Here is a 25,631-nt window from a genome sequence, read left to right on the forward strand (position 1 = left end):
GACTCCCGGGCTCAGAGTCCTTTGCACTGCCCCAGCCTGCCTCTCTGTCTTCAGACAGTGAAGCGGGCTGAGCAATCCATGGAACACTCTTGGTGCCCAAGTGGTATGACCACAAGGATTCCTGAGCTTCTGTGCACAGGGCCAGTGACTTCTCAGTAGCTCAAAAGAAAAAGCACTCCACAATAGTAAGTGATCACTCTGAGCTATGGGACTCTGGATGATTTCTCCCCGCCCCACCCCCCCATGTATTATATTTGCCCATAATTCCCAAGCCTTTTGCAATAAGCTTCTGTTTCTTTCCTTTCCTTTCCTTTCCTTTCCTTTCCTTTTCTTTATTTTCTTCCTTCCTTCCACTCTCCCCAGAGCCTGATCATGCTGGTGCCAGCAGTGTGAGAAATATAGAAATGCATCTCTCGTTTTTTAAAATTTTTTAAGGTTTATTTATTATTATTATTTATTTATTTATTTTTGAGAGAGAGAGAGACAGAGCACAGTGGGGAGGGGCAGAGAGAGGGGGAGACACAGAATCCGAAGCAAGCTCCAGGCTCCGAGCTGTCAGTGCACGGCCTGATGCAGGGCTCGAACTCACGAACCGGGAGATCATGACCTGAGCCAAAGTCGGATGCTCAGCTGACTGAGCCACCCAGGTGCCCCGAGCTTCTGTTACCTTTCTTTGAAAGAGAAGTTAGTTTAAACATCTCATCTCCCTTGATAGCTGGGAAGTTGTGAAGAAGCTGGAGCCTGGACCCCTCGAGACACAGATGTGGGATTGAACCCTTCCTGTGCAGTTTGGCCCCCAAGTAGCTGGGAGGGTAAGGCAAGAGAGTAAAAGCCCTTTGTAACTGCTGACTCTTAGTTTGACTTATGGTGGCGCCGTGGGGGAGGCCTGAGGGAGGTTTCCTGAACTTTGGTTTCTGTTCAAGGTAGTTAAAAGAAAACAAATTGCAAGTTGCTGAGGCCTGTGGGTGGTCCTTTTCTCTCCGTCATTCCTTGACAGGTGGTTTCTGGTGGAGCCTGAGGTGGTACCTACGCTGCTGCTGCTTCGTCTGGCTTTCTTCCTCAGCTGCTGGGTGGCCTTGGGCAAGTCGTGGACTCTCCAACCCTCACTTCTTTTTAAAAGATTATTTTTTTCTTTTCTTTTCTTTCCTTTTTTTCTCCACCCCCCACCCCCACCCCTATCCCCACCCCCCCGTCCCTTAAGTAGACTTCATGTCCAGTGTGGAGCCCAACCCGGAGCTTGAACTCACAACCCTGAGATCAAGACCTGGGCTGAGATCAAGAGTTGGATGCTTAACTTACTGAGCCACCCAGGTGCCCCAAGACTCTATTTTATTTTTTTCAAGCCTAGCTTTTCTGTGGAGAGTGGACATGGTGGCACCTACCTTTGAGATTACTGTAGGGATAAACATGATTCCTTAGGACAGGGCTTCTAAATCATCTCTGTCCTGCAGACCCATTGGGCAGCCTGGGAAAGCCTGTGAACACCTTCTCAGAATACCGTTTTTAAGCGCATAAAGTAAAATATGCAGGATTGCAAAGGAAACCCAATTCTCTCGAACCGTAGCTGGGCTTTTTATCAGTGCACTGAGAACCAGATCTGGCAGTGAGTCTTTAAACATAAGCGCCATAATTCTGAAGTTGTGATGAGTGTGAACAATATTTTGTTGTGCCTGCAGTAGCTGAAATGTGAAAGAGCTGTGATTCCTAGCACGACACTATTGCAGCGTGTTGCCTGCCTTTGTAATTGAAGGGAATGCTAAATACTAGGTAGGGGGTAGTGAAAAAAACTTCTAAATGTTTTCCTATCCAAGTTCATGGACTCCTGAGTTCTCTCTGGGGGCCGCAGGCCTAAAACCCTTGGCATAAAAGGTGGATGACACCCAGCACGTAACCTCCAGAAATGAGCCAAGACCCCTGCTCGGCCTCTTTGGAGCAGAGGGGCCTCAGGTGGACAGACAGGGTGCAGGGGGACCGTGGGGAAGGGATTCGTGCAGACCCGGAATTCTGACTGGTGAGGTCGAGGATGGCGAAATTGAACCTTTGCTGGTCTCTGAGTAAGCTGTTGAGGGCCTGGTGAGTCAGGAGAAGTGCCAGGCATCTTTGGAGATGACGTAACCTCAGGTAGCGTTCATGCAGTATACGAGGCCAATCTGTGATACGCGGCCAATCTGGCACCGACCGCTCGCCTTTCATGAAACCTGGGGTAGGTGAGGGCCAGGCTGGCGGAGTGTGAGATGAGGCTGGAGGCAGCCTGCGGGGATGGGAGAGGAGCACCTTTGAGTCGGGAGGTCAGGGTGTGTGGGCTCCAGAGCCCAACTGCCAGGGTTCAAGTCGCCGCTCTGTCCCTTATAGCCTGGGTAACTCTTGCAGGTTAGTTCACCTCCTTGTGCCTCGGTTTCCTCATCTGTCAAATGGGGATGATGATAGTATTTTCTTATGGCGTGTTGTGAGAATTATGTGTTCTATTTAAAGCTCTTTGAACAATATCTGGTAGGCGAGAGCGCTTAATAAAGGACTGAAACAGCACCTTTGCTGTTATTCGAGGGTCTGTGAGATTCCGCTCACATAGTTGGAGAATAGGTTGGAGAGCGCGGCTTCTCTGTGCTGCCCGGAGATGAATCAGATGCAGTGTCTGCCTTCAGGAAGCTCAGGGTTTAGGGAGAGGGGGACGTAAGCGCACGCCGTCCTTTAGCTAGGGTAAGTGCAATGGTTGTGCCGAGCTGGGGTGCTGTGTTAGCTGGGGGTTGGGGAAAGGGTCTTCCCGGTAGAGGAGCCACCTCAGCTGAGCTTTAAAGAGGCGCCGGGCACTAGCCAGGGTGGGAAGGAAGCAGTGGGTGCGAAGGCTGTTCCACACAGAGCGGGCAGCTTGGGTTTGACATTGTCGGAGTGTGACATTCCAGGCCAGTCATGGGGCCGGAGGGGAGGCGAGGTACTTCCTATGGTGTGGTGTGCCTGGGGGGAGCCGCTTGGCCTTGGTCCTCCTGGTAGTGGGTGTCGTGAAGGTTTTGTTTGTTTTTCGATTTTTTATTCACAGGAAGTAGCAAAAACAGTACAAAGAATTCCCTTCACCCAGCCTCCCCTGCTGATGGTATATGGTGGTTGTACATTATCAGAATCAGAAAATCGGCATTGTTTCATTGTGAGACTACTGAGCTTATTCACCTTCCATCTTTAAAAAAAGTGTTTTTTTTTTTACGTTTATTTATTTTGAGAGAGAGAGAGAGAGAACCAGCAGGGGAGGGGCAGAGAGAGAGGGGGGACAGAGGATCCGCACTGACAGCGGAGAACCTGATGCAGGGCTGGAACTCACAAACTGTGAGATCATGACCTGAGCTGAAGTCGGATGCTTAACCACAAAGCCACCCGGGTGCCCCACCTTTCATCTTTAAAAACAAAAAACTGCATTCATCTGTGTGTGCGCCTCTGTGCACCTGTTAAGGGTTTTGAGCAGGGGAGTGACATTGACGTGTGTTAGGCAAATATCCTCAACCACCAAATGGTAGATTGGAGGGGGCTCGTTGGAGGCTGTGGGCGGGAGATGCTGAGGGCCTGAGACCCGTGGTCATGGAGATGGCAGGAGGAGCTGCACGGTGGAGGATGTTTCAGAGGTAACGGTGGAAGGAACTGGGGACTGAGAACAGGATGGCAGTTGGAGCTATGAATGGAGTTTGGGGAAAATGGAGGAGGAGCGGGAGCAGGGGAGATGCTGCGAAGTTTGGATTGTGGCAAGTTGGAGGAGCACCCAGCTGGGATGGGCACCAGGGAGGACTTTGTGGACACATGGGCATCCGAGCTGGGTCTTAACGGATGAACAGGAGTTGGCTAGGTGTGTGTGTAGGGAGAGGGCATTCCAGGTAGAGCGCCTGGGATTAAGAAAGGCATGGAGGTCATAAGCGGCCTGGGTGTTGGACATCTAGGTGGCACTGCCCAGGGGTTAAAAGACATGAATCTATATATTGAAGAGGGGGTGAGCCTGGCAGGAGGAGTAGATTTGTGAGTCATCGACATGACTCACGAGGTCATGACATGGAAGAGCTCCTCTGGGGAGAGCATGGAGAGGGAGGAGGACAGAAGCGCTGTCCCTTAAATGCAAGCTCAGGTGCGTTGGTCTTGAGACCTGGGCAGAGGAAGAGGAGCCCCTGACAGAGCAGGAATGGTCGGAGAGGTGTGAGGAGGACGTGGCAGACGCAGCCGAGAATATACTGAAAAAGGCAAGTGAAGAACTGTCCCTCTATGGGACTCAGCAACTAGAAGGTTCCTGGAATGGGGAGGACCCTTGGCAAGCACCTTCGGTGGAGTGGGACTGGGGCTGCTGAGATTTGGGGGGTGCAGGGGGAGGTAAGGCTCTAGAGACAGTGTGGACAAGAAATGTTGCCAAGGATGGGGCGCCTGGGTGGCGCAGTCGGTTGAGCGTCCGACTTCAGCCAGGTCACAATCTCGCGGTCCGTGAGTTCGAGCCCCGCGTCGGGCTCTGGGCTGATGGCTCAGAGCCTGGAGCCTGTTTCCGATTCTGTGTCTCCCTCTCTCTCTGCCCCTCCCCCGTTCATGCTCTGTCTCTCTCTGTCCCAAAAATAAATAAACGTTGAAAAAAAAAAAAAAAAAAAGAAATGTTGCCAAGGAGGGGCATCTGGGTGGTTCAGTCAGTTAAGCGGCCGACTTTGGCTCAGGTCATGACCCCGCGGTTCATGAGTTCAAGCCCCACTTCGGGCTCTGTGCTGACAGCTCAGAGCCTGGAGCCTGCTTTGGATTCTGGGTCTCCCTCTCTCTCTGCCCCTCCCCTGCTCATGCTCTCTCGCTCTCTCTCTCTCTCTCAAAAATAAATAATAAAAACATTTTAAAAAATTAAAAAAAAAAAGAAAAGAAAAGAAAAAAGAAATGTAACCAAGGAAAGGAGGAGAGGTTGTGCATGATCCAGAAGGGGAGGGAGTTACTTGGAGGTGGGAGAGACACAAGCATGCTGACAGGCTGCGGGGTTCTGGGACTGGGTCCTGTTGCCTCATGGGCAACAGAGATGGTGATATGTGTGGGCCCTGGGGCCAGGCTGCCAGAATTTGAATCCCAGCTCTATCGTGTACCAGCTGTGTGACCTTGGGCAAGTCACGTCACTTCTTTGTGCCTCTCTTTTCTCCTCTGCAAAGTGAGACTAATAGTCTATCTCACAGGGGGTGCTAGAAGATATTATGTATAAAGAGATCATGACGTGCATAAAAAAAAAAAAGAGAGAGGGAGATCACAACAGCCCCTGGCATGAGGTAACCACTCAGAAAATGTTATTATTACTTGATTATTTCAAGTATTTCTGTTTTTGTTATTTAACACTCATTGGTTCTTTTTTAAAAAATTTTTAAAATATCCATTTATTTTTGAGAGAGAGAGAGAGTGCAAGCGGGGGAGGGGCAGAGAGAGAGAGAGAGAGAGACAGAGACAGAATCTGAAGCAGGGTCCAGGCTCTGAGCTATCAGCACAGAGCCTGACACAGGGCTGGAACCCATGAACCATGAGACCGTGACCTGAGCCGAAGTCAGATGCTTAACCGACTGGGCCACCCAGGCGCTCCAACACTCATTCATTCTTATCTATATAATGCCTGGGTTAGATGAGTTAATATTCATTCATCCATTTCTTTTACCGCCGTTTATGGAGCACTTGCTCTGCACCAGGCACAGGGCCAGGCACCGAGATTTCAAGAGGCTGGTACAGTCCCTGCCTGGTCTGATGAAGATCTGAATTTCTGAGTCTTTCATCTTCAAACTCTTCTCCAAAGTTGGGGGGGGGGGGGGAGGAACACAAAAAGCAAACAAACAAAAAACCCCTTCATGGTTCTCAGGTCAATGGTTTGGTCTTTTTCTTGGGAAGAACAGCCCATGGACATTCGGGCAGACCAGCAACACTGGGTTTAAAACCAGGCTGCTGGTTCCCACTTGGGCTCTGCCCTACTGGGTTGATCTCAAGTCAGTCATCTCATTTTGCGTTTTAGATTCAAGGTGAATACTTACTCTGTGGGGAAAAAAAATCTAAATCATTCTAAGGTGTACAAAGCAGAGTGTTCTGTGTCCTGTTGCCCCTTGGCAGGTTCCAGTCCCCAGAGAGAACCAGTTAAATTGGAGAATATCTTGCAAACTTCTTGATGTAAACACACATTGCACACAGATGTGATCATACGACACACAGTGTTCTGGAATCTGCTGCTTTTTTTCTTTCTCAATGCTGTATGGCGGCATCTCCATGACGATGCACGTAGATTCAATAGCTGCACTGTAAGGGGTATTGTGTAATTTAACGGATTAAGCTAATTCTCTACTGGTGGACATTAAAGTTCCTTCTAGCTTTTCACTCTTTAAAAAAAGACATCCTGTGCAAATATAATTGAGTGCTTGTACAAGGATTTGGGTAGATTAAGTTCGTGGAAGTGAAGTTTCTGGGTCGAAAGGGCGCTTTATCATTTAGAAGGAGTTTGGCTGCAAGTAACAATTCCTACCTCAAAACCGGGGTTTATTATAATCTCACGTGATTAATGAGGCGGAGCAGTTCCAGGATCAGCTAATTTATTGGGCCAGACACGTCATTCAACAACTTTGCTCTGTCTTTGCGTTCTGCCATCCCCAGCGTGTGCATCTTCTCGATGCTCCCTGTCCTACAGCAGCAAGCAACAGATCATTGCTTCTGCCCTGTACGAAGTGTGAAGAAAACCCTTCCTTGGCTGACTTCCCCTCCTTTCTCATTGGCCAGGACCATGTCACATGCCCTTACCTAAGCCAATCACTGGCAACCAAAGGGACTGTTGTGATTGGCTTAATCCAGTGCAGGTTCACCTGAGTGACTGGGAAAGGAACAGCCTTGGGGCTGTGCAGGGAGGAAGAGGGGCAAACCGGCTGGCTTCCTGGTTTTGGTAGCTGTTGCTACGCCACTTCGCAGCGATGCTGCCATTTCGACCTCTCAGTGTACTTGCAGTGTTGGAAAGTGCCCATTCCTGCACCTGCATCAACTAGGCTCTCTTCTTACCGTGGTCTCAGAGGTGAAAAGTTGTTGCTTATTGTGTGGTTCTTTTATGAGTGAGTTTGAGTGTCTCTTCTTCATGATTCATGTTTCCTGTGGGTTTCCTGTTTGTGTTCTCTTGCCCCTCTTTTTAAGTAATCATAATGATTATAAAATAGTAATGGTTGACATTAAATGCTTATCCTGCCCCTGGCATCTCATTGAACCTTCACAACAACCCTATAAAGAAGGTATTAGTAAAAAAAAAAAAAAAAAAAGAAGAAGAAGAAGAAGAAGAAGAAGAAGGTATTAGTATCCCTGTTCTAGAGATGCGGGGGCGTGAAACACAAAGAACTCAAGCAGCTTGTATACAGTTAATAAGGAACAGGTCTCGAATTTGAACCCAGGTGTGAACCTGGGTATGTGGTCACAGACTGTGCTGACATGTTGGAATTGTTTCCTGTTCGTTCCTTAATTCATGGCTATTTCTGCGAAGAGCCGTTTGAGGTAGGTCCCGCTTGAAATTCCCAAATTATAAGAACATGGACCTAGAGTAGGGGGGAGGGGACTTCCCCACCTGGCAGTCAGGTCCTGGGGAGACTTGGGCCTGTGTTCTCCTTTGACATTTTTTATCCCTTGCACTTTTTTTCTTTAAAAAGATACAAGATTTGGGGAGCCTGGGAGGTTCAGTTGGTTGAGTGTCTGAGTCTTGATTTTGGCTCAGGTCACGAGCCCCACGTTGGAATCTGCACCGAGAATGGAGCCTACTTGAGATTCTCTCTCCCTCCCTCTCTCTCTCTCTCTCTCTCCCTCTGCCCCTCTCCCCTAGACAAACACAGTCTCTCTCTCTCTCAAAAAAAAAAAAAAAAAAAAGACAAGATCCATTTGGCCCATGTGCTCCTTGCTCTTCCTGAGCATGTCTCACCCCTACCCTCACTAACCATGCCCTACCCCTACCCTCATCATCAACGAACTCACCTCCCTCTTCAGCTGAGAACAAATGATCTTTGAACCACTGTCTCAGTCTGCTGGGGATGCTATAACCAAATACCATAGACTGAGTGGCCTAAACCACAGAAATCTATTTTCTCACAGTTCAGGAAACTAGAAGGCCCAGGTCAAGGTGCTGGTAGATTCAGTTTCTGATGAGAACCCTCTTCCTGGCTTGCATATGTCTGCCTTCTCATTGTGGCCTTATCTGGCCTTTCCTCTGGGTGTGGACAGGGAGAGAGAGGGAGTGCTCTTTAGTGTCTCTTCTAATAAAAACACTAACCCTGTCAGACCAGGGCCCCCACCTTATGACCTCTGTGGAGGCCCTATTTCCAAACAGTCATATTGGGGATTAGGGCTTCAACATGTAATTTTGGGGGGATACAAGCATTCAGTATGTAAATTCTGCCCCTTACCCTCCTCCCAATTCATGTTCTTATCATGTGCAAAATGCATTCATTCTGTCCCAACCGCCCCCAAAGTCTTAACTCATTCCGGCATCCACTCTAAGTCCCAAGTCTCATCTAAATATCTAAATCAGGTCTGAGTGAGACTGGAGGTAGATTCATCCAGAGTAAATTCCTCTCTGGCTGTGATCCTGTGAAACCAGACAGGTTATGTGCTCCCAAAAAACAATGGTGGGACAGGCGTAGGATAGACATTCCCATTCCAAACGGAATCAGCCGCAAAGAAGAAAGAGGTGAGGTGCTCCAAGCAAGTCTAAAACCTGGTGGGGGCAAATTCCATTTGCTTTGAAGGCTTGAGAATCCTCTTTGGCTTGCTGTTCCTTCTTGCTGGCTCACTGGGGCACAGCACCAGCCCCCCAACGGCTCTTGCAGTGGGTCACCCCCTGCAGCTCTAAAAAATGAATTGGTGGCCCCACCCAGGCAGCTCTGATGATCTGTGGATCAGGGTCAGACTTCCTTTTTTTTGAAGGATAGAGCGTGTTTGCATCCAGATAGCTCTATGGTCCGGTCCTGTAGAATTCAAGAAGTCCAGCAGCCTTCCTGCATTCTGCTGTCCGCTTTTCTCTGACCCCTTTGGTTCTAACGGGCAGAGTTTCTGTTGATATAACCCCATCTCTATTTCTGACTTCTGCCGCTAGCTGATTAAGTCTGTGGTTCACACACCCATACTCACCTCATCAAATGGCTGTTCAGCCACATCCTTACTGTTCTCTTCAGAACACGTGTTCCTTTTTTTTTTTTTTTGCAATATGAATAGGCTGAGAATTTTCCAGCTCTTTGAATTCTGGTTCCTTTTGTTTAACAGTTCTTCAATTCATCTCTCATCTCTCAAATTTTACTATAAGCAGTAGGGAGGACGCATGCCACACCGTCCATACTTTGCATAAAAATCTCTTCTGCTAAATATCCATTTTCATTGCTTGCAGATTCTACCTCTCAGAAGAAACTGGAACACAATTTATCTATCTATCTATCTATCTATCTATCTATCTATCTATCTATCTAAGTTTATTTATTTATAATCTCTGCACCCAACATGGGGCTCAAACTCACAACCCTGAGATCAAGGATCGTGTGCTCATCCTGCTGAGCCAGCCAGGCTCTCCACTAGAACACAATTTAGCCAAGTTCTTTGCCACTTTGGGACAAGGATCACCTTTTCCTGAGTTTCCAAGAACTTATTCTTCATTTCCATCCGAGGCCTCACCAGAATTGCCTTTAACATCCTTATTTCTACTGGCCATCCCTTCATGGCAATGGGAGGTTTTTCTAGCTGCACCTCAAAGCTCCCTGAACCTCCTCCATATGTTTAGGTATTTGTTACAGCAGCACCCCCACCTCTTGGTACCAAAATTTGTACTCGCCTACTCAGGCTGTGGGAATAAAGTACTGGCTCAGAGCTCTACCCTAATGACCTCACTTAACTTGAATTATTTCTTAGAGGCCCCATCTCCAATACAGTCCTACTGGGGGTAGGGTTTCAACGTATGTATTTGGCGGGGACACAAACATTCAGTTCATAGCAACCACCCATACAAAGGTTCTCCCAGAGGAAAGACATTGGGAAGGAGGGAGGGGTGTGGGGCCTTAGGTGTTTGCTGGGGCTTGGGGGGCTTTTGCTTACTTGGCACTATAACAAGGCTGTCCAATGCCCATCTCTCCAGGCCCTTTGAACCCAGGCTGTAGGGTCACTGTGTGGCCTTGAGCAACTTTCCTGGCTTCTTGGAACACTTTTTCCCTCCCTGATGGGGTTGTAGTGAAACTTAAAAAAAAAAAAAAAATCCCATTTATTTAACGATGTCTCATTTTCAGGTACGGTAAAGCCAGACACAGAGCTGCTTTTTTGTTCAAAACCTATGACTTCTCATCTTACTTTAGGGTGAAGCCACGGCCCTTGCTCTGCTGATGGAGACCTCACATATGGTCTTCCCTGGTAATGTCACAGACCTTCCCATACACCACTCTTCCCACTGCCCACTCTGCTCCATCCACACTGGCCTCCTTGCTCTTCCTCAAATACACTGATCAGTCTCTACCTCAGGACCTTTGCACTCACCATTCTTTCTGCTTGAGCACGTTTCCCCACGTGGCTTGCTCCCTTCCGTCATTTTGATCTCTGTTCAAATGTCAAAGAGGCCTTCCCTGAGTCTGCTATATAATTATAGCACCCTGTCACTCTATCACCTTATTTTTTTCCTTTCCTATGTGTATCCTTCCTGTGTGACGTTATACATTTATTTCTCCTATCTCTCCTCCACCTGCACATATACTCTAAAAGAGGACTTTGTCACTTTTGTTAATTGCTAAATCCCCAGGGCCTAGAACATTTTAGGAATCCCTTAAGGGCTCATCGCACAGGTGGTTGGCTGGCTGCCTCCAGTGAAGCTCCTTTTTCTTCATGTTGTGGCTGTGTCCCTGCAGCCTGGTTTCCCCACTAAACTGCGAGGGGCAGGGCTTTCGTTTCTGTCATGGCTGAGTCCCCTGCCTCCAGAGCAGAGCTTGGCACAGTGGAGGAGCCACTCACATTTTATGACAGACTGAGGTCCTGATTGTTGCTCTGCCCACTTCCCCCTGCTCGCACAGGGCCACTGCCTGGCAGCCGCTGTGGTTTTCCTTTCCAGGTGGTGTGCTTCATACTTTACTTGCCCCTTCCATCTGGGTGTCTGGCACTTAGCAGGTGCTCTCTAGCTTACTTTCTGAGAGGCGCACGACTGGGCAAAGCCAGACGTAGTAGCAGACCACGCAGCTCTTGGGGTGGTCTGTCCCCCTCCTCGTTAGCAGGGCCCACGAGAGCGACCAGCAGAAGGTCCTTCAATCAGGGAGAGGTGAACGCAGTATCTGGTACATGGTAGGCACCCGGGAGGCGTGGGTTTCCTTCCCTTCCTGCCACCTGACCTTCCGGCTTTCTCCTAGTTGTGGGCCAGGCCTGCTGGCTGACCCCTGTTGGCAGCCTCGAGGCGGGTTGGGGCCTGGGCTTCCCCATCCTCGTGGCTGTGCAGATTGAGGGGTGCCACAGGGACTTGTTGGAGGTGGGGGGAGGCTCAAGCCAGTCTCAGTGTGAGTGTTTCTGGACAGTGTGAGTGTCCTGTAAGGAATGTCCGTTCTCTCCCAGTCTTCTCAAGAAACTTGTCATTCTCCTTCACATCCAGCAGGAACCACCTCCTGCAGAGCCTTCCCCGGTTCCCCCAGTGGACCCACCGCTCCTTCCTCTCAGGTCCCAGGCCCTTTGCACCCACAGCCAGCCTGCATCACAGCTGACGGCCCACCTGTCTTTCCCCCCGCCCCCGCACTGGACCAGGAGGTCCTGGTAGGCGGGACTGGGCCTCAGCCACCAATTCATTTTGTGTCTCCCCTGCCCCCACACCTAGCACCAAGTAGGGAGGGCATAAATGTTGGTTAGACTGAACTATACCCTCACTCTCCGGGGCTCTCTCAGAGGATACTAACTCACCAATGTGTCGGGGGAGTCAGAAAATCTTCCCAAAGGAGGGGAGGGATTCCCTCCGCATCCTGGGCCCCAGTAAGACCTGGGCCTCCAGCTTGGTGTTACTTTGTATTACTCTGAATTTTAGCAGTGGTTATACTCTCACTGGAGAGGGGGTGTCTGAAGGCCCAAGCCATATGCATCTCCCCCAAGCATCCCTGGTTTCTGGCTGATCTTGCGTATGGTGGCACTTTTTTTAAGCACTGCAAGGGCCCAGCCCCTTGGGACAGCCCTACCAGCCTCTACCAGCCTGGCAACATTGCTTATGAGATAAAATCGGTTTGCCAGCCCTGGCCTAGGGTCTATACTCTCAATTGAATGACCCTGGAGTGGTCGATAATAGATCCTAGAACAGGACATTGGAAGAAGCATAATATTTTCACACAGAAGTCTTCCCCCAAATTGCCCCAGAGACCTCTGCCTTTCCTGGGCCATGAGTATTCAACACCAAACACAGGCTGAGGTGCCTAGGAAGGTTCCTAAGTGGTTCTACCTCTACTGTACCCTCGAGGAGGGAGAGCAGCAGCCTCTTTCCTGACCTAAAGTCAGCATTTCCAGGCCTGGCCCCCACTTGCTGGCTGCAGGCCTTGTGACCTCTCTGAGCCTCACTTTCTCCATCTCTCAAATGTGGGTCCCAGATCGGCTCAGCCCCGAGGGTCATCAGTCAAGATCAGATAAAATGTGAGAGATGTCAGGGATTTCATGAACTATTGGATGCAGCCTGACAGAAGGCCTTCCCTTCCCTGACACCAATGAGCCAACTCCTATTCACCCTTCAAAGCCCAATTCAAATGTCGCCCCCTTTGTTTCCCAAATGTTTCAACTTTTTTGTGCCTCATCCCAGCCTGCGTTTACCCCAGAAGTCTGGTTTGGGGTGGAGTTGGTGGGATGTTCTTGCCATGTCTCTAATTAGGTTATAAGACCTGGGTGCAGGTGGCCACGCTGGCCTCACCTTATAAAATGGGCCTGTAGCAAGTGTTGAATGCCCCCCATAGACATCCTGATCTACAAGCTACCACTTGTAAAGTGTCTGCTCTGTGCCAGGCTCTGAAATGAGGACCCTCCTCTGTATTCAGCCCACCAGGAGGTGCTGTTTGTAATCCTCATTGTGCAAAGCGGGAAGCTGCTAATCAGGGAGGTAGAGTAGCCTGCTCTGGGATTTGAACCCTTCTCCGTGGTGCGGGCACACAGCAGTGCTGCTGCTCTGGGTTTTTGGTGGTCAGAGAGGAGGATTCGCCCGAGGCTGTGTGAGGAACCTTCATAACCACCTGGGGCAGGGAGTATTTTTTTCCTTGGCATTGGATGCGGACTTAGGAATTCTCACTTGGGATGGATCTGGGCAGTGCTTGTTTCTGGTAGGTCTGCTCAGACTCCAGGGCTGGGAGGAGACTGGACAACACTCCCCTCTGACTGCTGCAGTTTTCTGAGAGAACTACAGGCTGAACAGGGCTGGGGGAGGGCAGGGGGGCAGCCGCTCCCACCTGGTGTGAGCTGGTGTGGGGGTTTGGGGAAATGTGACCAGTGGGAGAGAGTCAGTGAAAGAGACTCGGAGCTAAAGAGAGTCATCAGACACTCTAGGTAGGGGAGGGCACGGTCGGATTTGTGGGCCTGAAAGCACCCCCCCCCCCCCCGCCGTGATGGCCTCAAGGAGGTGGGGGGTGGGCAGTGAGGCAGCTGGTCCCCTTGGCTGGGGGCAGGAAACAGCCCAGGTGGTAGGGAGGGATGGGGGCTGGATTCTGACCTAGGGCAAAGTGACAGGGCTTGGTGGTCATGGCCGTGACCAAGCCCTGTAGTGCTGGTTGTCTAGGCCCATGGGGGTCTGCTCCCCTGCCACAGGTCTGCTGCCCACGCTGGGCCACACTGTGTGGTGACGGGTGCACCCTTGCTTCTCCCACCAGCTGAACCTCTCTTCCAGGGCCAGGACTGGTCTCACCCATCTGTGGTTCCCCAGGCTCCCAGGAAACAGGACAAATGGGTATATGGTGGTCCCATCAAAGGGAGGGAGAGAGGGGCGCCTGGGTGACTCAGTCGGTTAAGCATCCGACTTCGGTTCAGGTCATGATCTCGCAGTTAGTGGGTTCACACCCCGCGTTGGGCTCTGTGCTGACAGCTCAGCGCCTGGAGCCTGCTTCAGAGTCTGTGTCTCCCTCTCTTTCTGCCCCTTCCTCCTTCCTTCTCTCTGTCTCTCATGAAAAAAATAGATTAAAAAAAAAGGGAAGGAGAGAGACTCCATGGAGGAGCTAGGCTTTGAAGGAGGAACGGGATTTCCTTCACAGGATGGCTGCCCAGGTGGAAAGAAGTGCAATGGCAAAAGTTGGGGGACAGGACGACCACCACAGACCGTTCTGGCTGGAGGCCTGGAGGGGAGCTTGAGTGTGGGCGCGATGAGCACTGGTTTCCTAGACAGGGAAGCTGAGGACAGAGAGACCGACCAAGAGGTGTGCTTGGCAAGGCAAGGCGGTCCAGACCCATCACTGCCTGCCTCCTGCAGGAGAACAGGGTCATCCCAGGAAACACTTGAAGTTTTTTTTTTTTTTTTTTTTTTTTAATTTTTTTTTTCAACATTTATTTGTTTTTTTGGGACAGAGAGAGACAGAGCATGAACAGGGGAGGGGCAGAGAGAGAGGGAGACACAGAATCGGAAACAGGCTCCAGGCTCCGAGCCATCAGCCCAGAGCCCGACGCGGGGCTCGAACTCACGGACCGCGAGATCGTGACCTGGCTGAAGTCGGACGCTTAACCGACTGCGCCACCCAGGCGCCCCAACACTTGAAGTTTTTTTGCAGGAGGGGGGAACAGGGTTGGATAACACATATCCCCAAGGTTGTCGGACTTTATTTATTTATTTATTCATTCATTCATCCATTATTATTTTTTTTTTTAATTTTTTTTTTTTCCAACGTTTATTTATTTTTGGGACAGAGAGAGACAGAGCATGAACGGGGGAGGTACAGAGAGAGAGGGAGACACAGAATCGGAAACAGGCTCCAGGCTCTGAGCCATCAGCCCAGAGCCCGACGCGGGGCTCGAACTCACGGACCGCGAGATCGTGACCTGGCTGAAGTCGGGCGCTTAACCGACTGCGCCACCCAGGCGCCCCATCCATTATTTTTTTTTTATGTTTACTTTTGAGAGAGAGAGAGAGAGCACGAGCAGGGGAGGGGCAGAGAGAGAGGGAGAGAGAGACTCCCAGGCAGGCTCCGCGCTGTCAGCGCAGAGCCCAATGAGGGGCTCAATCCCACGAACCCTGAGATCATGACCTGAACCGAAATCAAGAGTTGGTTGCTTAACCGACTGATCCACCCAGGTGCCCTGTGGTTGTTGGACTTGTCCTGCTCCAAGCGCTCTGCACGTGCTGTCTCCTGAGCCCTCCTGACAGCCAATGGTGCAGGAGCTGCCTTCAGCCCCATTCTCCACATTAGGAGACCGTGGCCCAAAGTCACACGGCAGGTGTAAATGCTGGCATTCACACTCCCATCTGTCTGAGTCCAGAGCCCTGACTCATGGCCCTGGCAGGGCAAGCAGAGGTCTAGTGGGCACATGGGCCCTGGCCCTGCCCAGTGTGAGGATCTGATGCGGAGTCTGAAGACTCGTGTGGCTTCACCCCTCCCTGGGAAGGACACATGGGAGGAGCGAGATCCAGGGAACCGAGATTCCCGATCTCACACTCTTAGAGCCTCACAGCCACCCTGCCAGGCAGGGCTTATCAGCTGACAAGTTACACAGAGGAGGAAAGTGAGGCACAGAGAAGTGAGATGGCCTGCCCTGGCCACACGGTGTCTCACAGCTGTGGGCGTGGCCAAGGATGTGGCGTTCAGGCTAACAGAGCCGTTTGCCTGCTCATTGGTTGAGTGGCCTTGGCAAAGATATTTCATTCTTTGTGCCTCCCTGTCCTCATCTGTAAAATGGGTTAGTGACACCTGCCCCTCTTACTGGACAGGATTGTGAGGATGTGGTTGACTGGATGGAAATAAAGAACAAGGTAAGGAAGTTTTAGAAGGTATTAACACACTTGCTCCCTCCCCAAAGTAGCTGGGTGTTTTTATACCTGTTTTTTTTTTTTTTTTTTTTATCTTTTTAAAAAAATTATTTATTTATTTTTTAATTTACATCCAAGTTAGTTAGCATATGGTTTCAGGAGTAGATTTCACTCCTGAAACAATGATTTCAGAAGTGGATTCTTTAATGCCCCTTACCCATTTAGCCCATCTCCCTTCCCACAATCCCTCCCTTAACCCCCTGTTTGTTCTCTATATTTAAGTCTCTTACATTTTGTCCCCCTCCCTGTTTTTATATTATTTTTGCTTCCCTTCCCTTATGTTCATCTGTTTTGTATCTTAAAGTCCTCATGAGTGAAGTCATATGATATTTGTCTTCCTCTGACTAATTTCACCCAGCATAATACCCTCCAGTTCCATCCACATAGTTGCAAATGGCAAAATTTCATTCCTTTTGATTGCTGAGTAATACTCCATTGTAGAGATATACCACATCTTCTTTATCCATTCATCCACCGAGGGACATTGGGCTCTTTCCATATTTTGGCAATTGTCGATAGCGCTGCTATAAACATGGAGGTGCATGTGTCCCTTCGAAACAGCACCTGTGTCCCTTGGATAAATACCTAGTAGTGCATTTGCTGGGTCGTAGGGTAGGTCTATTTTTAGATTTTTGAGGAACCTCCATCCTGTTTTCCAGAGTGGCTGCACCAGCTTGCATTCCCACAAACAATGCAAAAGGGATCCTCTTTCTCCGTATCCTCGCCAACATCTGTTGTTGCCCGAGTTGTGAATGTCAGCCATTCTGACAGGTGTGAGGTGGTATCTCACTGTGGTTTTGATTTGTATTTCCCTGATGATGAGTGATGTGGAGCATTTTTTCATGTGCCGGTTGGCCATCTGGATGTCTTCTTTGGAGAAGTGCCTATTCATGTCTTTTGCCCATTTCTTCACTGGATTATTTGTTTTTTTGGGTGTTGAGTTTGATAAGTTCTTTGTAGATTTTGGATACTAACCCTTTATCTGACGTGTCATTTGCAAATCCTCTCCCATTCCGTCGGTTGCCTTTTAGTTTTGATGATCGTTTCCTTCCCTGTGCGGAAGCTTTTTCTTTTGATGAGGTCCCAATAGTTCATTTCTGCTTTTGTTTCCCTTGCCTCTGGACACATGTTGAGTAAGAAGTTGCTGTGGCTGAGGTCAAAGAGGTTTTTGCCTGCTTTCTCCTCAAGGATTTTGATGGCTTCCTGTCTTACCCATTTTGAGTTTCTTTTTGTGGATGGTGTAAGAAAGTGTTTCAGGTTCATTCTTCTGCATGTCGCTGTTCAGTTTTCCCAGCACCACTTGCTGAAGAGACTGTCTTTATTCCATTGGATATTCTTTCCTGCTTTGTCAAAGATTAGCTGGCCATACATTTGTGGGTCCATTTCTGGGTTCTCTATTCTGTTCCGTTGATCTGAGTGTCTGTTGTTGTGCCATGTTTAATGCCTTTTTACACCTTGGTGCCCCTGTTCATGCCTTCGTACCAGCCTTCTGCTGATGCAGGCCCACCTTCCTGGCTGCCCACCATCCTCTCTCTGTAACCACTTGATGGGGGGAGAGTGAGGGCCACACTGTGGGGCAGAGCGTGGAAGAGGCCCGTGAGTGGCCTGGATGGAAAATGCTGGCTTGAGACCAGGCAGCTTCCAGCCCCTTTCCCTCAGGGTGATGGAGCCCCGGGCTCAGGTTCTGACTCAGGAGGAGGCCCACCCCACTCTGGGCTGCCACTGGGTGGGACCAGCTGATCCCAACTGATCTTCTGGCCCATACATAGTGCCACGGAAGCCAGCTGGGCCGTCTGGGTCTGGCGGGGAGCTCCCAGCCCCTGGGGGCTTTGCCCTAAAGACCAAACCTCTAGCTCTACTGCCGAGCCTCCCTTCTCCTTAAGCAGTTTCCACTCGCTGCCTCTCTGGAGCAGGCCCCCTGCACGTGCTCAGTGCCATTCAATTGCTGTGCAACTTCAGGCCTGTCCTCAGCCTTGCAGAGCCTCTGTCTTCCTCATCCAGAACATGGGCGATTCCCTCCCTTGCCAAGACAGGGCACACACCATGCCACCTGGCCTGCTCCAGGCCAGGCTGGTTCAAAGTGCAGAGGGGCTGCTGGTGGTAAAAGAGGATGGCCTGGGTTCAAATCCTGCCTCAGCTATGAGCGGGCTCAAGACTGGGGCTCCCTGAACTTGTTTCCTCCTTGATAAAATGGAGACAAAATGACACCTGCCTCGTGGCACTGTTGAATGATTCAAAGAAACCCTTATACAAAGTAGTGCTGCATTGTAGCTATAGTCACTGGCATCGTTTTGCATTTTCCCTGTCTCTTCTCCCTGGACTGAGTTTGCTGTTCAAACAAGGTGTTCTCCTGGGACTTGAGGGTGTCTGGTGCAGCACTGCAGCCCAAGCCATGTGTGAGAAAGGGCAGGAGGCCTCCATGCAGCTCCCTGCCCATCAAAGGAACAGCACAGAACCAGAGTCCAGTGGGGCCTGGGCGTGCAGGGCAGGAGCTGCGTGGTCTGGTTCAGACGGTCTCTATAGGTCACTGCCCCTCAGCGTCACCTGTGAAATGGGATGAGTGCAGGAATGAGAGGGAGTGCACAGTGGGATGGGGACTGCGACCAGCCACCGGCCCCTGCTGACTAACTGATGGACTGTTCTCTCCCCCAGAGACTGATGGAGAGGCAGAGACGGAAGGCGGACATCGAGAAGGGGCTGCAGTTCATTCAGTGAGTGTGGGGCTGGCTGGGCGGGCGGGGGGCCAGGGATGGCAATGCCCGGGCTCTCTCCAGCTCTCCCTTTTCTTCTCACTCATCCTTTGCTGCTCAGGCTCCCTTGTGTGCTGGGGAGTGAGGAGGTGGGTTGTGCTAGGAAGGGGCTGGCATGGCAGGGGCTGGGCGGCCGGGGGGGCGATCTGTGAAACCACCCCCATGCACACACACTCCCTGACCCTGGTCACCCTTCAGTCCCGCTCAGCATACCACTGTACCCTCGCCCTCCTTACACGCTGGCACGCTCCCTGTTAATTCGCCCGCTTGCCTGTGCACAGCTTATAATCAATCAATAAATCAGTTTCCACTTATTAAGCACACCTCTCAGGCTCTGTGCTGGGCCCTTCGTGTCCATCATCTTCTTAATCCTCACAACAGCCCAGTGAAGTAGGTGGTCTTTTCTCCATTTTGCTCAGAAACGTTAAGAAACCCGTTTATGGTCACACAGCTATAAAGTAATAGGATTCTTTTTTTTTTTTTTTTTTTTTTTTATGTTTACTTATTTTGAGAGAGAGCACAAGCAGGGGAGAGGCAGAGAGAGAGAGGGAGAATCCCAAGCAGGTTTAGCACTGTCAGTGCAGAGCCTAAGGTGAGACTCAAACTCACGAACCGTGAGATCATGACCTGAGCTGAAATCAAGAGTTAGACACTTAACCGAATGAGCCATCCAGGAGCCCCCAGTGATAGGATTCTAACCCAGGTCTAGCTGACCCCAAACCCACATTTCTTTCCATTATTTGTCCCTCAAACACATGCCATGTTTGTTTTTAATTTTTTTCTTTACACACAAAATATTTTCAGTAAATTTTTTTTTTACCTCTTAAATAGATCTCCAGAGGCGTATTTATCACGACACTAATGAAGTGTAAGCTGCAGGGCCCCTGATTTGTGTGGGTCCTTCCCAAAGCCCTGGAAGGCTCCCTTAGCAATTCTTAGTTTCTAATTTTGTGTTCTTTTTCTTTTCTCTCTTTTTTTTTAATGTTTAATTATTTATTTTGAGAGAGACAGAGAGCAGGGGAGGGGCAGAGAGAGAGGGAGACAGAGAATCCCAAGCAGGCTCCTTGCTCAGCAAAGAGCCCACCCTGGGGCTCGATCCCAGCACTGAGAGATCACAACCTGAACGGATATCAAAAATTGGACCAGAAAAAAAAAAAGTTGGACTGATATCAAAAGTCAGATACGGGCACCTGGTTGGCTCAGTTGATTGAACCCCCGACTTTGGCTTGGGTCATGATCTCACAGTTTGTGAGTTCAAGCCCTGTGTCGGGATCACTGTTGTCAGCGCAGAACCCACTTCCAATCCTCTGTCTCCCTCTCTCTCTGCCCCTTCCCCCCGCTTGCACTTTCTCTCAAAAATAAACGAACATTTTAAAAAAAGAAGAAAATATTTTTTTAAAAAGTTGGATGATCCGGGGCGCTTGGGTGGCTCAGTCGGTTAAGTGTCCGATCCAGATTTCCGCTCAGGTCATGACCTCGCAGTTCGTGAATTTGAGGGCATGTGGGGCTCCACGGCGGAGCCTGCTTGGGATTCTCTCTCTTCTCTCTTTCTGCCCCTCTCCCCTCCCCCTCCCCCGCCCACTCACTCGCGTGTGTGCACACGCTCGCTCTCTAAATAAAGTTAAAAAAAAAAAGTTGGATGATCAACCGACTGAGCCGCCCTGATGCCCCTTGTGTTTCTTTTCTTAAATAGGAATCCCCACAAAACTAGGATTTATGTCTACATACCCTCATATAAACTCCCCAATTTTGTTCTCTCACACAGACCTCTAAAACACCACCTGCCTCTTCACCACAGACTGGGTCTCTTGTCACACACACGGTGTCCCCATCGCTCTGATGGTGCTTGTGTTGACATTCACATGCTGTCCTTCCTCAGCTTGCAACACGGTCACTTTGTCTTGTTCAGGCCACTGCGAGGGCTGTGGCCCACCATTCCCTCTTCTCTAGGCCATTCTTCCATTTGGGGGAGGGTTTTTTTTTTAAGTTTATTTATTTATTGTGAGAGTGAAAGAAAGTGCAAGCGGGGGAGGGGGAGAGAGAGAGAGAGAGAGAGAGAGAGAGGGAGACAGAATCCCAAGCAGGCTCCTCACTGTCAGTGCAGAGCCCGATGCGGGGCTCAAACTCACAAATCGGGAGATCATGATCTGAGCCGAGATTAAGAGTCTGTTGCTTAACGAACTGAGCCACCCAGACGCCCCTAGGGAGGGCTTTGATTTTGGGGGGAGTGTTCAAATTTTATTCAGAGGCCAGTCTTGCAGATACAGTGTTTCGTAAGAACTCTGTCTTTAACTTAAGTCACTGATTTCCGTGGAGCTGGACCTTTGAGCCCTGCCTTCTGAGTTCCCCTCCCACCTCCCTGGGTGGTCTCCATACCTGCGAAATGAGACGAGGCCCCTTCCCTCACAGAGGCATTGTGCTGGAGGTAAATGGTAGGTCGCTCTGTGTCCTCCTTCCCCTTTCCAGAGGGGGGCTCCAAGAAGGTTCAGCGATAGGACAGCCTCCCGGGAACCCCTATGTTAGTCTCCTAAGGGATTGCTTTACAGGGTAACACAGTAGGACCTGCTGGTTTTAAAATTAACTTTTATCACATGTAGATTTTGTGTGCTTAGCATTTATTAGGCACCTCTGGGCACGGAGCACTGTAGGAGCTGTGAAGCAGCTTGCATGGGTGGGGTGGCACTGGCTTGTGTGGATGAGGTGACCTTCAGGTCAGAGTGTGCCCTACTGACCCGGGAGCTGGGGCTGGAAGGGAGAGGCTGGAGGTGGGAAGCCAGGCAGGAGGGTAGCCGTGGGGCCTGGCTGGGCAGTACAGGGAACAGAGATGGGCCCTGGTCCCTGACGGTGGGGAAGCAAGCAGGGCAGGATGGGAGCCCCATTGTCACAATCAGGGACACCACCTCCCTCACACACACAGGGGAGGGACCTCGGTGTCTTCTCTCACCCCTTTGGCTGACTGGCTCAGGCTGCTCTCTCTTGCCCAGGTGCCGGCAGCAGCTCTGGGCAAAGGAAAGAGCCCCAGCCCTGTGCTTTAGTCCCGGCTCTGATGCCGACCTGCTGTGTGACCTTGGCTGAGTCACTGTCCACTCTGAGTGTCTGTTTTCACCTCTGTGACATGAAGGACCAGGAGACAAACCCCAGCTGCTCTTCTAGCTTAGCCCTTTAGCCTGACAGATGTGGCTCTGTTCTCCTGGACTGATGCTTTCTTCTATACTGAGCTGGCATTTTGTGGGCCACAGGGGAGGAGAGGGTGCCCACAGCCCCATCTGCTGGGCTGGAGTGAGGAGTCAGGCTCTGACCTGGCATTGGCCAAGGTCATGTGTGTTTGGGGGGCTGGGATGGGAGAAGGGCAGAAGCTGTCCAACTGGGGGGACCTGAGGTGGACTTTTCCTGCTGCCTGGGGCCTGCATTTACAAGTTTAGCGTGTCGGGGGCACAGTCATTCCCAGAGAACTGGTTTCTCAGGAAGAGGCCAGCTGGCTGGCCTTCTCAGCATCTGCACCCGGAAAGCCTGGGGCAAACACAAGGCCTTCCTCCCTCCCTTCTGGCAGAAATGGAAGACCAGCATGTGTTGGTCTGGGGAGAAAAAGCAGCTGTTTCCTTACCCCAATCCACAAGGTGACACCTGAGGTCTGAGGTAGAGGCGCCCACTCCTGGCATGATCTGTGGCCTTTGGCTCTGGCTCTTGGGGCCTCCATGAGGCTGAGACCCCTGGGCTCACCCAGACTCTGTGTCTCTCTCCTTTTCCTGCTAGGTCGACACTACCCCTAAAGCAAGAAGAATATGAGGTGAGCATCGGCGGTGGGGCCGGGGGAAGGCAAAGGGCAGGGGTGCCCAGGAGAAGGGGGGTGTAGAGGCCGGGTGCCAGGGCTGGGGCCGCATGCAGACCCCTGAGCCCCCCTCTGCACCCCACTCCCTGGCAGGCCTTTCTGCTCAAGCTGGTGCAGAACCTGTTTGCTGAGGGCAATGACCTGTTCCGGGAGAAGGACTACAAGCAGGCCTTGGTACAGTACATGGAGGGGCTGAACGTGGCCGACTACGCTGCCTCCGACCAGGTGGCCCTACCCCAGGAGCTGCTGTGCAAGCTGCATGTCAACAGGGCCGCCTGCTACTTCACCATGGTGAGCCCGCACCCCCTCCCCTCTTCACCCTGCCCGCCGTTTCCCGCAGATGCCCAGCCAGGCTGGGCCCGCACCCCAGTGAGCCCCTGCAGGCCCGGCTCCTCCACCCCCTCCTGTGGGAGTGTCACCGCCTGCTTCCGTGGCTCTCAACCCCAGCTGCACCACAGACTCACCTGGAGAGCCCTTAAAGTGCTAATACATGGTACAAAAAGTGGTTTGTAAGGATACGGATGCCTGAGCCCCACCCCCGATGAATTAAGTTAGATGTTAGACTGTTAGACGCTCATCAGGCTGGCCTGGGCATGGATAGGAGTCTGTAGGGAGTCAGGGCTGAAAACTGCTACCCTCATCGTGCACTGCCTCTTTCTGCAAACCCCTGGCCACTCCTGCTCCTTCCTCCTGGGCTCCCTCCCATCTCCCCCCATCCTCCCGAAAGCTCTGGCCTCCTCCTCTTCCCTGTCCTGCTTGCTCACTGACTCGGTCACTCACCAGATCCTTAGGGATGCTCTGCCGTGAGCTCTTCAGAGGACCCCCTAACACCTCTGCAATCCAGAGTGGACTGTTCTGGATAAGCAGGTCTACCAGGTACCTGTTCACACCGTGTTCTGTACCCTGAGCTGCCTTCTTGATTTCACTTCCTCTCAGAGGTACCTTGATTACTCTTGGGCCATGAAGTTCTCAGCTGAAGGCAGATATGGAAGTAGGTGTGTCTGAATGGCCAGGCTCATTGCTGCAGAATTCGAAGGCCATCCCCCCACCTCCAGTGGCCTGCCAGTGCCCGTTGCAGCCCCCTGAGCTGGACATACAGTCGCCCTTGACCAGAGTATGAATGTCAGAGGTGTTTCCTGGAGCTCTGGAGCCCCCTCCCCGATCCTCCAGCCTCCCCCGTCTCTGCAGGGAAAGGGGTGGGAGGGAGGTAACCAGAGCTGACCGTGTGGCCTCCCACTCCTCTCCGCAGGGCCTGTATGAGAAGGCACTGGAGGACAGTGAGAAAGCGCTGGGCCTGGACGGCGAGAACATCCGGGCGCTGTTCCGCAAGGCACGTGCCCTCAGCGAGCTGGGGCGTCACAAGGAGGCATATGAATGCAGCAGCCGGTGCTCCCTCGCGCGACCCCACGTGAGTGCCCTGAGTCCTGGTGCAAGGCTGGGCTCTGCTGAGCCTGTGTCCCCCCCTGTGCCGTGGACCGGCAGATACTGATATTTGCACTGAGCTCTGGTTGTGTTTCAGGCACTGCTGAAAATACACAGTGTGTATTAACTCACTTAATCCTTGCATCAGCCCTTTGAGTTAGACGGAGGAACTTACCCGGGAATCACAGCTGTGGGCTGCAGAGCTCACACTTGAACCCAGGCAGTCTGATTCTAGAGTTGGCATTCCTTTTTCTTTTTTTTTAATTTTTTTTTAATTTTTTTTTAATTTTTTTTAATGTTTATTTTTGAGAGAGAGACAGAGCATAAGCAAGGGAGGGGCAGAGAGAGAGGGAGACACAGAATCCAAAGCAGGTTCCAGGCTCTGAGCTGTCAGCACGGAGCCCAACGTGGGCTGAAACCCACGAACCGCATGATCATGACCTGAGCCGAAGTCAGACGCTTAACTGACTGAGCCACCCAGGAGCCCCTAGAGTTGGCACTCTTAACCTCTAGGGTTGCAATAAGGACTCAAAGGGGTGTCACATGTGTGGGGGTCCTGATGTCCAAGCTGTCACTAGGTGGGAGAGAGGCAGGGAATTGACCAGTAGTGAGCCTTGCTTGCCCTGGCCCACACACAGCTGGGCGCATGCCCCCTCCTCCTTTATTCACCCACTTCTTAAGTACTTAAGTATTTACTAAGCACCCACGAACTACCCAGATCTGTGCCCTTCAGGGATCCCACAGTCTGCTGGGAGACGTGGAAACATCCCTGGGGTTTAGGTCTGACTCCACCACTGACCCCCAGCATGACCTTGGACAAAACACTCCCCCCGTCTGCACATCAGCTCCTTGTCTATGAAGCACCCCTCCTATTTTATCCCTGAAACAATGAGTGTAAAAGGGCTCAGAAAAGGCTCAATTCTGCCCAGGAGTGATCAGGATCTTGGAGGGCTCCCTGGAGGAAGGTGGGCTTGAGTGGGACCAGAAGAAGCAGGAAGGATCTGGTGGTCAGAACAGAGAGTGGGAGGCCATGTGCATAGTGGTCAAGGATGTTGGTGTCAGAGAGCTGGCCTGGGTTTGAATTCTAATCTTGGGTTAGCCACCTACTAGCTGTGTGACTTTGGACACACAGCTTAGTCTCTCTGAGCCTCGGTTTGCGCCCCTGTCAAACGGGGGTGGTAATATGCCAGGCATCATAGAGCTATGAGGATGGAATCTGAAGATCACACAGTAGGTTCAGAAAACATTCACTGTTACTGTCCTTTTGTTTATTTATTTTTTTTATTTTTTTTTTCAACGTTTATTTATTTATTTTTGGGACAGAGAGAGACAGAGCATGAACGGGGGAGGGGCAGAGAGAGAGGGAGACACAGAATCGGAAACAGGCTCCAGGCTCTGAGCCATCAGCCCAGAGCCCGATGCGGGGCTCGAACCCACGGACCGCGAGATCGTGACCTGGCTGAAGTCGGACGCTTAACCGACTGCGCCACCCAGGCGCCCCTGTCCTTTTGTTTATTATTCATGCTTCTCCGATTCAGCTTAGTTCACAATTGAGAACCTTTCTTATGACAACAGTCCCTGGTCCTACAGCGTTTCCTAGTGTTCCCAGCAGGTCCACATCCAAGTCTCATGTCTGCCATTCCTTGGCAGGCAGGGTGGTGCTTACCTCACTGTA

At 51.1% G+C, this 25,631-nt stretch overlaps 1 protein-coding gene across 1 annotated transcript in view; it reads left to right on the forward strand.

Moving 5' to 3' along the window:
- The window catches only part of ZC3H7B (zinc finger CCCH-type containing 7B), a 61,204-nt gene that overhangs the window by 6,617 nt on the left and 28,956 nt on the right, over positions 1 to 25,631 (forward strand). Inside the window, exons 2-5 of the mRNA XM_045466396.1 lie at positions 18,608 to 18,666; positions 22,459 to 22,492; positions 22,628 to 22,825; positions 23,784 to 23,942. Coding sequence (XP_045322352.1) covers positions 18,614 to 18,666; positions 22,459 to 22,492; positions 22,628 to 22,825; positions 23,784 to 23,942 — 444 coding nt within the window. The 5' untranslated portion in view covers positions 18,608 to 18,613. The remainder of the gene's footprint in view (positions 1 to 18,607; positions 18,667 to 22,458; positions 22,493 to 22,627; positions 22,826 to 23,783; positions 23,943 to 25,631) is intronic.

Source organism: Leopardus geoffroyi, chromosome B4 (assembly GCF_018350155.1).
Source record: "Leopardus geoffroyi isolate Oge1 chromosome B4, O.geoffroyi_Oge1_pat1.0, whole genome shotgun sequence".
In the NCBI taxonomy this organism is placed as follows: domain Eukaryota; kingdom Metazoa; phylum Chordata; class Mammalia; order Carnivora; family Felidae; genus Leopardus; species Leopardus geoffroyi.